The 14,309-nt window shown below is 35.5% G+C and overlaps 2 protein-coding genes across 2 annotated transcripts; both read right to left on the bottom strand.

Moving 5' to 3' along the window:
- Positions 1 to 978: 978 nt before the first annotated feature.
- Positions 979 to 3,376, bottom strand: LOC127809162 (uncharacterized). Its single transcript, XM_052347890.1, has 2 exons — positions 2,501 to 3,376; positions 979 to 1,095 (listed from the first exon to the last, which is right to left on the bottom strand). The coding sequence occupies exons 1-2, from the start codon at positions 3,122 to 3,124 to the stop codon at positions 1,009 to 1,011; spliced, it is 711 nt and encodes a 236-aa protein (XP_052203850.1). The 5' UTR covers positions 3,125 to 3,376; the 3' UTR covers positions 979 to 1,008.
- A 1,907-nt stretch (positions 3,377 to 5,283) lies between these two features.
- On the bottom strand, positions 5,284 to 12,356 carry LOC127810539 (uncharacterized). The gene is made up of 10 exons (XM_052350073.1): positions 12,186 to 12,356; positions 11,969 to 12,082; positions 11,778 to 11,846; positions 11,275 to 11,442; positions 11,038 to 11,151; positions 8,597 to 8,668; positions 6,882 to 6,965; positions 6,655 to 6,755; positions 6,247 to 6,331; positions 5,284 to 5,872 (listed from the first exon to the last, which is right to left on the bottom strand). The coding sequence occupies exons 1-10, from the start codon at positions 12,258 to 12,260 to the stop codon at positions 5,489 to 5,491; spliced, it is 1,266 nt and encodes a 421-aa protein (XP_052206033.1). The 5' UTR covers positions 12,261 to 12,356; the 3' UTR covers positions 5,284 to 5,488.
- Between the last annotated feature and the right edge of the window lie 1,953 nt (positions 12,357 to 14,309).

Below are 14,309 nucleotides of genomic sequence, written 5' to 3'. Positions count from 1 at the left end.
GAACTTGATAGAAGTGGAGTAGACGTTTCAACATTTGAATCGTCGCTTAATTCTATAACTTTGAAAAATAAAATTTTAAATTTAACTCAAGAAGTAACATCTCGATTTTTGTTATGGCTTTAGAAAATTATTTTCGATTGATAGAAAAGTGATTTTTTTTTTTTTTTACTTTAATATTTTCCTTATGCCAAACATAAGAAAACCCATAAAATACTTTTTGGAAAAATGCTTTTCAGCAAACAAACACAGCTTTCCTATATTGTTGTTAGATGGATATGTTCCCTTTCTACATCATTTCATATCATATATATATATATAAATGCCAAGCCCAAAAACCTGATCGGATTACTTTAAGTTAACTTAACCGATCTAACAAAATTCTAACAAAGTTGTCCAAAATTTGAAGAACAATCAATCAATTTCCAAAGTGGTTGGCAAAGTGAGTCCAAAGCTTTACTTACAGGATGGAAAACTAAGGGCTCTTAGCCCTCAAAAATGTCAACCAATTGAGGAAGAGATAGGCAAAGACAACAAGTAAATTCCCTAATTAGAAAATCTCTCACCTCATCCCATCAGCTTGAAGAAACAGCAGAAGCTTGAGCTCCTTTGATGCTTTTGCTTCAATTGGTTCTTTCTGTTTGTATATATATATATATATATGGGGTGGGTATTAACTGTTGCCCCATCATCCCATGTGACCCCTCTTTGTTCTCTTCTTCTCCTTTTGCACATGGAAGAAAGGGAGAGTATTGTTTATATAGCACCATCTCGATTCAATTCTTAAACCCTAAATCTTAAATTCTAAATCGTGATTTTAAGTTCGAATGAATCGTGATAAAACATGAGCCGGATGAGAAATTTATATTTGTTCCGCCCAAATTTTCTAGTCTAAGTCGGACCAAGAATCATTTTCCATATATATATATATATATATGGGTTGCAAGGGAAGAGAAGAGGCCATGAAGGTGAGAAAATGGCTAATTAAAAGAGTTATATATATATATATAATCAGACACTGAGGCCATCAAATCCACACTGCTTGTAGGTGAGGGCCTGCTTCTTTGGACTGATCACTATTGCACAGTCCACTGATACCTGCACACAGAAACACACATCTTCAATTTAACTTAAACTTTAAGACCTCACAATCTATCTATTCACTAACCAAAACTTGATACTTTCTTTTAATATTCATGTTGTATTGTTCTCTGGGAGAACGACTCGACTGGGTTTGTACAATGCAAAGTCTCATATTGTGAAGAAGAATGGTTATTCGGGAGAACTTTTTCTCGCAGGAGGGTGCACTCTCTCTTGGAGAATAAGGTACAACAATTCACAAGTATAACACGACACTACTTCCTAAATTAAAAAAAATATTATGTTGCTCGATACGGATAAATATGAGAAGGTGGATGTGAGCTCCACCCCTCTCCCCTGTTAGCCCACATATGTCGTGTTGGACAAAGTCAACACGAGTAACAGATCAGAACTCTTAAATCAATATCAGCATTGCTAATGAGCAGGACCCCACACTTGTTTATAAATTCACCCTCAATACCTTTTTTTTTTTTTTTTTTTTGCAAATCATCATGTGATTTGTTTTTATTATAATATATCACGTGTCTCATCTCATCTACCATAACGTGATACATGACCTAGCTACTTGCTTTTTTATAACACCCAAAATATCTTACTCCAGAGTCCAACGGTTTCTAGAATGATTTTGCTTCGACATTTGTAATGATATTTCGCATTGATGTTTTATATTATGTCATATAGAATGTCAATACAAATCTACAAAACATCAATATAAAGTGTCAACCAGAGTGTCAAACTTAATGTCCCATGGGGTTCCCCAATTTTGAGTTTTTAGATTCGAATTCACTCGTTATGCAGTTATTGGGGTCGGACTCAAATTTACTTTATCTATTAAAAATTATAAAATCGAACAGCATAGGCCTCGCAAGAGAAAGCATCTCAAGAGTGTCAAACTTAATTATCTAAATTGAAAAGGGTACAAGCTGAATAAATTTGACAAACAATTCTTACAAACTGATAAAATTTATAAGGATTCGACTCAAGATTAACAATAATTGATAGTAATTTTATTTGTTGTTAATTTTAAATAGAATTATTATAGATTTTATATTAGCATTTTGGATTATTTAAATGTCATTTTCAGGAAAGGCAGGTAGACACGCAGGCCGATGGAATAATTGCTTCGTAAAAGCAGGCTTTAGGACAAGCTTTTGCGCGATGAAGGGAGAGGGAGGGACAACGTGCATAAGGCGCACATTAGCACCTAGCAGGGCGTGACGCTCAAGTTAGCAACACGCCGAGGAATACAAGAAGATAACGAAGCTTTGTGGTTAGCTTTGGGTTCTTTTAAGCAGGCGGCGGCGGCCCGGCCCGCCGTCGAGAGAGCCTCCACCACCGCTACCCCATAATTACGTACATTTTCAATTATAATATATAATACAATGGGAAGATATGTACTAACGTGCACGCCAGGTGACGTTAAGCCAAGGATCCGGATCTTAGCCCCAACATCACCGAGAACCCGGAGAGCAACCCGGTCGTTGAGCGAGGCGTCCTTGAGCAGATCGGCGGCGTCGGCCTGCAAGAGGTTGACCCGGTCGACAACCACCGTGGTCTCGACCTGCTTCACGCTGTGTGCCGGCTGGTAGAACCCCCCCACCGTGCCTCTCCCCAGCGGCACGCCCCTGTACATCACCGTGAAGCTCGACTCGCCGTACTTGATCCCCACCTTGTTGTCGTTCACCGCCCTGAACTGCATCCGGATGCTGAGCGAGACGGAGGCGGAGGTCGGCGTGGCGGAGGAGGCGCTGCCGGGCGTGATGCCGACGTACTGGACGGCGACCTGTTGGAGGTCGAATTGGGGCTTCTTGGGCTTGAGGGCGAGGACCACGACGAGGACGACGGCGAGGATGAGGAGCGTGAGGAAGGAGAGGAAGAGGAGAAGGCAGCAGCAGCAGCCTCGGAAGGATGCCGACGAAGAAGAGGACCGCCGCGGCGGCGGGTAGTAGTGGTGGTGGTGGGTGCTGCGATTTCCAGGCTCCGGGTGTGATGTGCGCTCACCGTTCGGGGTAGACCGGTGGCTCATTGTATTGCGATCGTGCGCTCTCTGGGACTAACAAACGTTTTCCTGCTTCTTCCTCTCAGAGAGAGAGAGAGAGAGAGAGAGAGGGAGAGAGTTGTTTGGTTGGGAGTGTGGTGTTGGGGGCATTTGGGTGTGAGAAAGTGGGAGGTAAATGGGGGGCATTGGCATTGGCATCAATGATGATGATAATGATGGTATAGGATTGTTTCAAGAAGACAAGCCCTCTGTGTATGTGTGGACTTGTCTGTTGACTTTCTGGCCCTCTTTTATAGAATTGAATTTAAATAAAAATAAATAAATGTCTGTCTGTGTTACTTGCAAATGCAAATGAATTACACTTACACATGACGCTACCATTAAATAAACAGTTAATGAGACTAAAGTCACCATCATCATGGTGCTACTTCACATCTACAACAGTATTAAGATTTATATTAGTAAATTTGGACTCTTTACTTTACGAAATGAAGTAAAATCTTCCTCTATAATTTATTTTCTCTATCAAAATTAAATATATGAGCAATGAAATACCGTATAAGGACGATTATTCCAAAAAATGGTGCAATACTTACTTCAACTAAATTATCTCTACCAATGGGGTCTTAAATCTTTGACTCTTACAACTTAATATTTGTTAAATAAAATATAAGTTAAAAAACATGAGATAATAAAAAATATTTTAAATAAAAATATTTTTTATTATATTTGTTAAATTTATCTAACAATTCATTAAAATAAAATCAAGTAATTTTTTATCTAAAATTTTACAGATAAATTTATCGAGAAGAAAGAAAAATAAATTTATCTTAAATTTTATAAATAAAAAAAATAACTTACGAACCCTTCATCTCACAAAACTTTTACCTTCAATATATTTCAAATAATTTAACAAACAATATAATAAAAATTTTAAAATACTTTTCAATCTTATTTAACTCATTCCATATCTTAATTCAAAAAAATATTTCAATATTATCTTAATAAAATTTTATTTTACTCATTTTAACAAACTACCCAAATCAATGTGTATATATGCACCCAATGCGACTAAAGTGTGACTCTTCTAAGTGTCAAATATTTGACAATTTAATATATAGCATTAAGTTGTCACTTAGATACAACCCATAAAAACTAATTTAATGAATTTAAACCGAGGCTTACAGTTGATGTTGCCCCTCCCTCTATGCCTTATAATGCAAAGTGAGAAATATGATTTAATAAAAGAACTATTATATATGCATAATAATAAATTAATTTAAAATTATATGACAGTACCTATGGAGCCTAGAACCCAATAGCAGAAAGTCCCAACTTTCAGTACCCATAAAAAGAAAAAAACAAGAAAAAAAACCTCTAATTATGAACAAAATTTTAAGTAACTCAATAGGTTCTCAAGCTCATCAAAAATTTCATAAATTTTAACATTTAATAATTAATTTTTAACTTTCAATTATTAATATTAACAATTAATATTTAATAAACCAAAGAGACGTTAATGAAACATTGACACATACCCTGAGTTTAAAAAACCCACCGAGTTCCCAATCACTGTCCCACAATGCTACTTAAGACTAATTCAGAGTTATTACTCTTAAAATGTGAGCCAAACAAACTCATACATTATTACATACACAGAAACCACAAAACAATCATACAGTGAACACAAAAAATTCAATGCGAGAAAGGAAAATTCTTACAGAATGAGGACTAAAAGATTAAAATGCTCTCACCCATATTGCATTGTACTTTTTTCAATGCAATATGGATAAAGATATTTTAATATTTTAGCCCTTATTCTATAAGCATGTCTGTCAACCTATCGAGTCTCGTAGAAGAACTCATGCAACAAATTTGGCAGGTAGAAGCACCCAATCACTAAGTATGAATTGTCATCCCAATGCATACTCCAATTTATTTTAGTAATAAATAACACAGTTATTATCTTTCAAATGGGTAATATACAAATGCATATTATCTCTTGGATGCGGACCGTATAAACCCATGTGAAGTAAACTTATAAAAATCTGTATGTAAGCTCACCCATGGGAAGGCCTGAACCCTAGTGTCCCAAGGCAACTATTAACTCCTATCCCCAGGACAACCCTTAAAACTGATTTTAGGACGAGAGAATGGTAATCATTATATCAAACTGAATGAGATAATTATCGCACAAAACCAAGTACTAATTTATAGTCCCTCGTCACCAAATAAAAAGATGAGCAAACATAGCAAAAGTGAAGGAGAAATGAAATCCAAACTTCAAAGACATGACCTATAGCATCCTATACTAATAAACAAAATGACAACGTGCAAACCAGACCTATATGGAATAGCAAGACCAAAAGGAAGAACAGAATGCTGCATGAGCTACTGATCTGTATTATCAACTGGGCTACCATTACCTGCTTCAGCCTTTATGGTTTCATCTACCCTCCTGTTCTCATCAACATCCAGCACATCATCCATCATATCATCCTCCCCAGCGTTTATATCTTCAACATCTTCCTCATCTTCATTGTTGCTTCCACCGGGTATCTTTCTTGTCTTGGGGCCATGCTCAAGCCTGTGGGTCTCCAGTTCTTTGTCCATTGTCTCCTGTAAGTTCAACATATCATTGTTCGGTTTCCTAGCCTTTCTTGCATTTTGCCACCTCTCCAGATCCTTTTCAACATTGGCAAGATACTGCTCCCCAATTTGCTTCTCATACTGAGATAATTCCTCTCTCCTTGCAGCTTTCCACGCTTGAAATGCCTGCCACCAGATCAGCATCATGAATGTTTACGCAATTAGGAACTTCTAATAATTAGGTTACATGTCAACTTTCCCAGTTTGTCACCAATCAGTTCCTCCGCCTATCAGCTTCTGTAGTTTAATACCTTTCTTCCACAAAAACAATGTGCATCATCACATCAAATATCCGCTTAGAAAAAGTGAGCAGAGCAAAGTAGAATGTATATTTGAATCCTCCCAGAGGATGGCTAGTCCTAATCCAACCTTCCGTTGGTTCCACTTATTTGGGGAAGGAAAGGCAAATAAAATACTACTGTACCAATAACTCAAAACTAACGCTTTAGTTTTCAGTGTTTTCATGAAGCCAAACTGTATTAACGAGGATAGAAATTCACCTGTTCCTTCCGCTGCTCAGCCAATGCCACATCCTCATCCATTGGCTTGGCAAATGAGTAGTATATAGGAGGCTCTGCCTTAGTCCTGCAAAAAACAAGCCCACAAAAAAATGAAAAGGTGAATCATGAACATACGAAATGCCACATAGGCCAACCTACAGTCCTGCAGAGCAGGAAACTTCCAGTCATCCATCTGCCTCAACTCTATGCACATGAAAAAGAAACTTATCTTTGTCTCAATAAAATTGTGAATATGGATACGCGGGACCAAAATTAGAGATAACCTGTGGCGCAAAGAACTCGGTAAGATGATAAGAAAAATAAAGCTCGACTACCATAATTCACCATTTCAGACATAGTGAGGAAACAACTAAACATGGCATACAATCATATTGAAAAGTTTTGGACCTTAAAAAGTTGCCAAGTTTTCTTTGGTGCCCACTCCACCGAAGGAACAGCAACTCCAATCTCTTTTCCTCTGCCTTTGCGGCAACACGAGCCCTAAGAGTCTGGTATTAAAAACAAGCAGTGATATCAATAGATTGAATAAGAGAAATCAGCAAAGTTCTTCACAGAGAAAAACTCATCCTGAACTTCAGAATAGAGATGCACAGTATAAATAACAATATACAAACCAAATCCCTTCTCCTTTTCTCTGCAATTTGTTCACGCTCCTGTTGCCTCAGCCTCTCACTTTCTTCTCGAGCCCTTTGCTCAGCCTAGATACAGATTAGAAGAATTAATGCACATAAATATACCATTCTTTTGATACAAGTAGCAAATGCATGAAAAGAGCTGACAAGATAAAGACATCAAACATGCCAAAAAACCAAAGACACGTCTAAAAGCAACTCTAGATGCATCAAACAAGCTAAATGCACTCTTATCTTCTGAAAACAGCAGTCTAACACAAAACGTGCAGCCTAGTTGATGTGAAATCCATATATATCATTATGAAGGGAAACAACAAAAGATAAATCTGAAATTTTTGGAAGATAAAATTTTCTTGCACTCAGCAGTCCTCTCTCGCAAACAAATGCACACTCTCCATCCATCTCTTTTCTTCTTTCTCCTTGTATATCTGTTTCTCCTTGCATACAAGGGAGGCAATGTCAACCTCACACGTAAGACAGGTTTCTATCAACTATAACTAAAACCAAATAAGAAAACCCATTGTGATAGCCTTCCAAACCAGTAAGGAGTTGAACCCCTCAAGCCACTTACCTTTATACCATTACTCAGCCCCATGTAAGACAATTATGTTTGATTGGGCAGGTTAGGGTCTGAACTTGTATAAATTTTCAAAAATAGAAAAAAAGCATTACAAGAAAAATTATGAAATAAGAACATAATATATCAAAAACCTTCATGAAATTTACTTGCCTATCAAAAGAAAAAGGTATTCCTTAACCCTAGACTAGCCAATTCCAATCATGAATGAAGTTGTGAACAAATTGAATTGTTCTTGACCATGCATGTGTTATGTGTTGGTTTTAGGTTGGAGTTTGTGATTGACCCAAGGATTTTAACTAGTTACCAAAACAGGAGGCTGCAGTTTCACATGATAGTTAATCGCATTAGAGTTTTAGAAGGATATGTGAGAAGCCCATTTCTTTTGAATTTCTTCTCCCCCTTTTCCTCATCTATATCTCCTAATTGATGAAGGGGAGGAAAGTACACAAAACATTCAAAACCGTTCTTATGACATCTAGTTTACATCATAGCAGCGGGCATACAAGGAGGAAAATATTGCTCGAACATCTACACCTAATATGCATGGGTCCTAATGTTGATCCTAAAGTGTTCTGATAAAAAACCCATAATGGTGAACACAATCTTCATATGAGGTATTCAGAAGTCAAAAGATGCATTGGACAGGTTACCAGACATGGCCAGTAAAAGTATAGATAAGGAAATAGTATTTTTTTGGCAGACAATCCTAGAATACATTTTTATAACACTCCCACTTTAAATGAATCACTCAAAATGAATGGAAGGATGATAAGAACTCAGCTTACAGTATTGCATGATTGGATTAGTTTCTCATCTGAAGGCAAATATTATACCCACAAATATGGCAATTCTGGCAAACTGATAGATAAAAATTCCAATGGCAGTTGAGATTCCAAGTTCTTGATTTTATAAATTCAATGACCCATTACAGAATTAACTACCTCCAGATAAAAATTGGATACAATATTTTTCAGTACAATGACCTATCATCTTAACAGCCAGTTCCTGATCGAAACCAGCCATTATATTTGTTAAGGAATTTAGAATGCTCCAATTTTGTTAGGAGAAGTTGATAAAATTTAATGGAGTTTAAACATAGCAACTCTAAAGTACTCACTATTTGTAAAGAATTAGACCTCCTCATGTATGCCTCTGTCCCCGAGAGTTTCATGTCTTCTTTTCTGAATTTCTGCAAAAGGTTTACACAATGAAAAAGGTAAAACAAAAAAGGAAAAAAATACTAGAACAAAAAAGAAGACAACAATAGAATTGGGCATGTAGACAAACTAACAGAAAACAATGAATTTCTTGGTGGAAGGGAAAAATTTAGCAACAAATAGGAGCAAAAAATAAAAAATAATGAAACTTCATCAGAGTAATGCATTTTCCAGAAGTTTATGATAGATACAAAGCAAGTCCAGCTAAATATACCATGTGTATGTTGTATGTTGCTGCAGTCCAATTTTTTAATCCATAGATTAAATGCCAAAGATCATCTTAACAGAAAAAAAGCCCATTCCACCTTATAGAGTGGACAGAAATATACTGTGTACAAATTGGAGATTCAAATTTAAAAATCTAAATGCTTTGTAGGTTGTTGCAATTGGCTAAGCATGAGAAGGAGATTAAAGGACTGTTGACAACTCACATTATTCAACTGGTAAACCATTTCCTTCCAAGCTAGTGGCTGATTCTTTCACAAAGCAATTGCTGAAAAGAAAATAAACGCAACCCTTTCCTTCCACACTCCCTTACGGCCGGCACATTCAACTTTCTTCCACTGTTTCTATATTATGTGTCCTAATCAAGGTATTCCGATTAATGAATGTTCATTATTTACCAAGTAATCATAAGACCATGCTTATCCTACAGCTTTGTGGGCTCAAGAGGGGGGGGAAAAGGAAATACAACTCATACTCACAAATTTCAAAGATACATCTTAAATTTTTTATTAGTTAAATTAAATGCTGAATCACAGAAGTGCAAAGAAAAAACATCTGGAATCGTCACAATTGGAAGCATTAGTATGAAAAGCAAAGGGGCCATACATGACATCCCAATCCTATTGTAACCACAAAGGGTAAAGATCAATGTAGAAACGGGTGCCAACCATTCCAAGGCTCAAACTAAAGCCAGAGACATGCCAAAATTGGGGGCCATTGGCATGTTCAAGTTCATACTATTCACTTTTACTCCCAATGTTTTTTATCTTTATGTATTTATTAGTATTATTTTATATGCAACTATATCCAAGACACCACCATGAAGAAAATCCCCTGTAAAAAAACAATAAAATACTTGAAAGGAGCTTACATGTTGAATAAGGCATGTATCCAAGTGTGTGTCAACGTGAAGCTTTGATTGACAGAGGCATGGAGTAGGGGACAAAATGTAATGGAATGGAATAAAAAGGCAAGGGAAGCAACAAAAAGGTTGTTCTCATCCAAGTGTGTGTCGGCACTAGGCTTTGATTGGAAGAGAAGTGAGGTAGCAGACAAAATGGTATATGATGGAACAGAATGAAAAGCTAACTAATAAAAAAAGTTCTTACTCTCCCCTTGCTAGGAAAGAGAGAAAGGTAAAAGAGCGTAATTCACTTTGTTTAAATAGAGAATAGGCTAAGCCAAAATGGTAAAGTAATAAAATAAAGCAACAATTATACTTCACATTCAAAATAAATTACAGAGTACAATATATGTTTGTTCCTTTTGCATTTGATTGGAACAATCTAAATTTGGTATAATTTTTGGATTGTGTTATACACAAATATACATATTATTTTGAGTATTTACACAAATATAACACATTAAATTATTTTAAAAAAGTAATTATACATTTTTTTAAGATTATGAACAATATTTTTTTAAGATTGTGGATGATATTATAAAAAAGCTCAATAATAAGGTTAAAATAGTAAAAACAATAAAAATATTTATTAATATGTTTCCTTCACCCTCTGAACACCCCAAATTGGGGTGCAAGAAAAATAGGGGCATGGAATGGGAAGGCATCAGATCATGTACCCTCCCTTCCCCCTTCCACCGGCACCCATTACGAATGTCTCTTCCAAACGAAGGGAAAGAGAGTCCCCCTTCCTTACCATTACATCCCCTCTCATACATATCCTCCATCCAAACAAAGGGTCAAGAGATGTACATTGTAAGTTCAAAATAAAAAACCTAAAAAATCTAAAAAGAACATGTGCTCCTAGTTTTGAAGGACTTAAATGCTTATTTTTGAGTTTTAACCCTCACTTATTCTATATTAACAGAAATATGGAATTTGACATAATTTGCATCCCTATAAGACGAGCCTTCCTATATCCTGCAAAAACCTTAGCACCAAGGTGATACCATGATCAAATATAAGAGAAACCACAGTTCCAAGCGATATGCATATTTTAAAAGGTTATATTGCAGTGTTCTCTTCAACAGAAATGGAATGGTCAAAATTAGTACCAACTCATAAAGTGATAACACAGCATAAAGTACAAATAAATATAGAGCAGCAAGTTCCAATCTTCATGACGCAACTAAAAAGAAGAGATTTCAAGAGCACCTCCAAAGTCCCCAAAAGCTGTCCAAGCATTCTTCTATTCCTGTTAACCAGTCTTGGGTCCTCATTTTTTGGCAACATGCGCGGCACATGCTCAGTTGGGGGCACCTCATAGTCCTAATTACACAAAAACCAAAGTAACAATGTAACTTACAAAAAAAAAAAAACACCTCTACATTACACAAATACCAATCATCAACGACAAGACAACAAGAAAGGTGATATTTCTAAATTTTTTACCAACTTAGATGGCCTATGATTGCCATCCCTCCTTGACCAATTATTGAATGGCTTTCTCTCGTTCTGAATTTCTGTGAGCCTGTTACTACTGCCGTCCACTGCTATATCCTTCTCTTTTCCATTCTTTGCATCCTCGTTACCATCCTCGGAAATCTCTCCATCCTCAGCCTTTTCTCACAATAACAAAAAAAGGCAACAAGCAATTAATTAAACAAATTAAAAGCAGAAAACCAATAGCATGTTCGAAAACGAATGCCCAAGCCAGAGAAAAGCAAACACATAACCCAGCTACCATATATTCATAATTTATGGAGAATCAAGTTAACAGATGACTTCTTTTTCCCTTTTTGTTGGGAGTAAGACAAATATTTTCCGCTCATTCGCAACCCAAGCAAAAACAACTTAATTATGAGTCAGTCCCTTAAGTTCATTCTGCCATAATTTCCCAGACCTTGTTCCCTATTAGGATACTTACAAATACAGTGTAAAGAGATTTTGCTTACCGTCTTGACTATAGCCGAAGAGAGACGCCTTTTCGGCGGAGGCTGGTCCTCAGAATCAGTCCCTTCAGCCTGCATAGTTGTAATCAACCAACCATAACCCAGAAATTGAGAAACCCATTAATCCCTAGATCAAAACATCCACATAAACATACACAGACACGCGCATAAGTAAAGAAACGGGGGTAATTTACCGGTCTGACAAATCCACGTTGGCGGCCGCCATTGGCAGCGAAATTCCGAGGACCAGCGGGTCCCGATAACCCTCCGCGGCGGAGACCCCTTGGATCGCGAAGCCGCTCTGTAATCTACACCAGGGAAATGAAACAGATATACATTTCCATAACGAATTACATAAACATATCTACCCTAACACAGATAGATAGAGAGAGAGAGAGAGAGAGAGAGGACCTCGCGCTGTTGGCGGTAGAGTTCTTCGAGCTCTTTGCGGAGCTCTTCCTCCGTCTTCTCCACCGCGCTACCCATACCTCTCTCTCTCTCTCTCTCTCTGCGACTGCTTGAACAACCCTAGTTTGCTCTCTGTGACAGGAAGTAACCGCTAGAGTTCGAGGCTACGCGAACCAAAAACCTCTCGCTTCGCCGTTCTTTATTTATTTGTAAGGACTTCCTTTTTTAAGTAAATCCATAATGCCCCTTCAACGTTGAAGAATGACATATATTGTAATATTTTTATATTAATATAAAAGTATCACATTAAATATTAATATTTGAATAACATTTTCATAAATTAATTTTACACCTCTTATATTTTAGACATTTACACTCATTGATTACCAAATTTAATGTGTTAATAATTTTTTAACATCAATTTATTAAAAAGATATTCATTTAGTTTTAACGTAAGTTATATGTTTCTGTGTAAATTTTTGTAAAAAATATTTTACTTAACTTGTATAGTTATTAGATTAATCGTCTTAGTTTGGTCACTTTATGATGCTTTTCCATCTCACATGGCAAATATATTGAATTGGATACGAAATATTATTATTTCTTATATCGTTAAGAGTTCTATCTTATAAAGAGTTGTCAATATAAAATGATTCTGATCTTTTTTTTATATATATAAAGCTTGGTCCAAGTTAAATTGTTACTAAACGCCTTAGATTCCATGCCTTATTAAATAATACTAATAGGCTCAGAGCCCGTTCCTTTTTGCCATATTTTTTTCTAAGTTTTTTGTTTTCATTTTAATATTTTATAAATAGCTAGGTTAGAATCTGGAGTCATTCATTATTCTTATTCCTAGTAATGCCTGTAAACGTCAATATTCCTTTTAATAGAAAGACATTTATTGTCCTTATTTTCAAATTCCCTAAACTCCACTCAATGACACATGTAACAAACAACAATAAAGTAGAAGGTTTAAACCAAAAAAAAAAAAAGAAAAGACTAGTGCTGATTCATTCTATGTTCTAATTATATATGTTCTTTTATGATTTAAAGCAGATAGATTGAATCGCATGATGTTTGGAAAAAGGTCTTGTACCATTAAAATATGGTCCATGTAGTAGTCTTATGAGTTTGATTAGGTCTCATTTTGTCTGATTGTAGCGATGAAATGGTGAGCAATCCATAAATTTGATCGCTCATAAATGGTGAACTATTGTTAGTATAATTGCAAGGACTTTTGCCACTTTGGTAGCTTATTGCCTGGCTTACTAGTTAGATCCCCAAAAAGATATATGCATCTTGTTTGATTGGGTGAGTTCGAACTTTTACGAATTGAGTATTAATCTCTGGGTTTCATTTCTATGATTTTCTCTGCTTTTGAGATAGAATGTGAGTTTAGAAAAAATTTAATGAGATAATTAATGATCATGATAAGTAAGTTTTTGCATGAGAACTTAAACAAAATTGGTAACTTATTGGGTGATTGATATGATATAATACACTAATTATAGTTAATCATATCTCAAGCAATAGGTTCATTGTGCCGCGTATTGATTCTTAAAACAAATATTTAATTTATAAAGTGAATAAAAAATATTAGAATTAGGGATGAGCATTCAATTGATTCAGTTATCAATCTGACATAATTACTCAAATTAAATAGATTGAACTTGTGTCAAGAATCGAACCAAACTAGCCGAATAAATTCTCAAACTAAACAAACCGAAAAATCAAAAAACTAAAATAACAAAGTGAAAAAATGACACCATTTTTAACATTTTGACCGGTTTGATTATTTTAATTTTTTTAATACAGAAATTGGACAAAACTGAAATAACCGAAATTATCAAATCTGAAAACTGACCTGCAATTTGAACTAAACTAAATCGATAATTTTAGCCAATTTTGTTCAATTATTTTAATTTAATTAAAATATTGTTCACCCTAATTAGAATATCCATTGGCAACCTTACATTACAACTTAAACTGTTACTAGTATCATTGACATATATTATCACTTTGACATTGAAAATTAATAACATTCAGACTAAATAGAGGGTATGGTATAGCCAATTTGATACAAAACACAGAGAATTTATTTACTTAATAATTAATTATACATTT

Source organism: Diospyros lotus, chromosome 9 (genome assembly GCF_014633365.1).
Source record: "Diospyros lotus cultivar Yz01 chromosome 9, ASM1463336v1, whole genome shotgun sequence".
In the NCBI taxonomy this organism is placed as follows: Eukaryota; Viridiplantae; Streptophyta; class Magnoliopsida; order Ericales; family Ebenaceae; genus Diospyros; species Diospyros lotus.
Note: the sequence above shows the minus strand (reverse complement) of the source record. Positions and strands in the feature narration are given on the sequence as shown.